This window comes from Nansenia antarctica (genome assembly GCF_963989245.1).
Source record: "Nansenia antarctica genome assembly, chromosome: 2".
Classification (NCBI taxonomy): domain Eukaryota; kingdom Metazoa; phylum Chordata; class Actinopteri; order Argentiniformes; family Microstomatidae; genus Nansenia; species Nansenia antarctica.
Window position 1 is genome coordinate 58893761 of NC_137675.1, and position 2436 is coordinate 58896196.

General features: G+C 44.2%; 1 protein-coding gene across 1 annotated transcript; it reads left to right on the forward strand.

Annotated features, from left to right (window-relative positions):
* Positions 1 to 1103: 1103 nt before the first annotated feature.
* Positions 1104 to 2165, forward strand: LOC308150339 (mucosal pentraxin-like; the record flags this gene model as incomplete). The annotated part of the gene is made up of 3 exons (XM_080523183.1): positions 1104 to 1161; positions 1389 to 1491; positions 1628 to 2165. The coding sequence occupies 3 exons, from the start codon at positions 1104 to 1106 to the stop codon at positions 2163 to 2165; spliced, it is 699 nt and encodes a 232-aa protein (XP_080379309.1).
* Positions 2166 to 2436: the final 271 nt, after the last annotated feature.

Below are 2436 nucleotides of genomic sequence, written 5' to 3' on the forward strand. Positions count from 1 at the left end.
CGGCGATATACTATTATCCCCATAGCCCCGCTGGCCAATCAGACGCCTCTGTCTCTCAATGTGCTCGATCATTAACTGTGCATTTATCTGTAAACAGGTTAAAAGTCCAGTTAACAGTGAAAGAACTAGAAGCACTTTGTTCACATCCATTTTCCTCGCTTGTGTAGCCTCGAACACCGTTGCCTGTTGTAATAACAGGATATGACGTAGGAGGGAACAGCAAACAGCTGCAGTGCGCATGATCATAGAAATCTACGCGCATGATGACGTGACGAATACAAAAAGCACCGTCTATCTCGTCCACACGTCAAAAATATACGGCGAATATACAGCGTTTTTAAACATCTTCACTCTGGCAGGCGCTTTTAAACATCTTCGTTTTCAGAGGGCAAAAACTCGTTTGCGTCTGGACGAACCCCCCCAAAACGAATATAAAAATCCACGTTTATCAAAAAAACGTATAGGTGTGGACAGGGCCTCAAGCAGACCCACAACCAACAGCCCGTATAGACCATCACACTCCACCCCATAACATGGGGCCCATAAGGGACCCGAAACCAGTCCCAACAACAACAACAACAACAAAAATATACTAAATAAATAAACATCAAATGTAACAAAACAAATATCCAGTTCATTACATATTGTAGTGACCCACAGAGTAGCGGGTGTATTGATAACCATGCACAGCTGCCCCGCATTCCCCTATCAGGCGGATGGCCCAGAGAAGAGAACTGCAGGCTCGTTAGCCCCACATGCCACACCTGGGCCTCCTCCTAGGGACTCACAGATAAGGAGGAGCCACTTCTCTATTCCACTGATCACAATAAAAAGGACAGGAGAGACCAGACATCTTAGGAACTAAACTAGACATCTTCTGGATCAATTAAGCTACAGTACATCTGCCGTTTAGTAGAACTGACAAGGTAGGTTCTCTAGCATGACATACGGTGAAAGACATTTTGTCCATTAATGACACACTTGCAATTGAAGAGAATGCATTCAAGGAGAATACAAACCCATTTAAAGTGTATACTTGCATGTACACTGAAACCCTAATGTCATATTTGTTGTAAACATTGCTGTTGATGTATTGTGAACAGATGGAGAGACTCTTTGTGGTGCTGGTCATGTTCACCATGTGCTGGGCCGAGCCTCAAGGTGAGACATCTGAACATCCCGTTGATTTACTTTGAACATGAATGCTCATTTGACATACGATCAGTATTCATGAATCATATGGCACTACACACATACCTGGAAGTACATACCATTTACATTTGTGTATGCAATGGAAATCTCTTCAGACAGTACTAACATTACAATTCCAAATGTGCTTTGAAGGGTTTGTTTTGATTTGATGGACTGAATCCTCTTTGTCTGACCAGACCTCACAGGTAAAATGTTTACATTTACACGAGAGACCAACACTGCGCACGTGAAGCTGACACCAATAGGAGAGATCCTTGGCTCTGCGACCATATGTCTCAGGTAATATGGTGTTCAATACTTCTGTCGTCAACTTTAGACAACTGAAAACACCTTGACGTTGTGTCTGCATGTTGAATCCATAGTGATATTGAATATTTCTTGTTCTAACTCTATATTTATGAACCTCTTCCTGAAGGTATTTCACAGACCTGCGGCGACACTATACTCTGTTCTCCATGGCCTCCCGAAAAGACGACAACGACCTGCTGCTGTTCAAGAGGGTAACTGGAAGACTGGAACTGCACGTCAGGCATAAGGCACTCAAGTTTAAGGGGGTGCCAGGTGAGCTCAACGTGTGGGTCTCAGTGTGTGCCACCTGGAACTCCACCGATGGTCAGCTGTGGACCAATGGGAAGCCCAGCCCAACGCAGACGCCGGGCTACACAGGGGTGCTTGATGGTGGTGTTCCCAGTGTCATTCTGGGTCAGGACCAAGACTCCTATGGGGGGGGCTTTGTTACGAGTCAGTCATTTGTTGGGCTGATCAGTGATGTGAATGTGTGGAACCATGTCCTGTCTCCTTGTGAGATTCAGCACTTCACAGCTGATGTAAACTACAGCCCAGGCAATGTGATTAACTGGAGGGCACTGACTTACACTGAGAGTGGGCAGGAGGTGTTTGTAGAGGACAAGTTGAGAGCCATTTCTAACTTCTCCAACTTCTGTGCTGTTTAATCTTCATCATTCTCAAATTGCTGAATGTGACAATACCTCATGAGTTTTCCCCCTATAGAAATCGTTGAATGTATTCTAGCTGAAATTGAGTCACTTGATGTACATGCCAATAAAAGTAGTTAAGCAGTACACTGTTCTTTCTTTATTGGAGTACAGAAGAGGCTGTATGCACACACAGTTTTGTTGACCTGTATTTGTTAACCTTTTATTAGTCCCACTGAATCCTGATTCAGTGAGTGCAATGCTTTGCCCATATTGAACACACTGCATG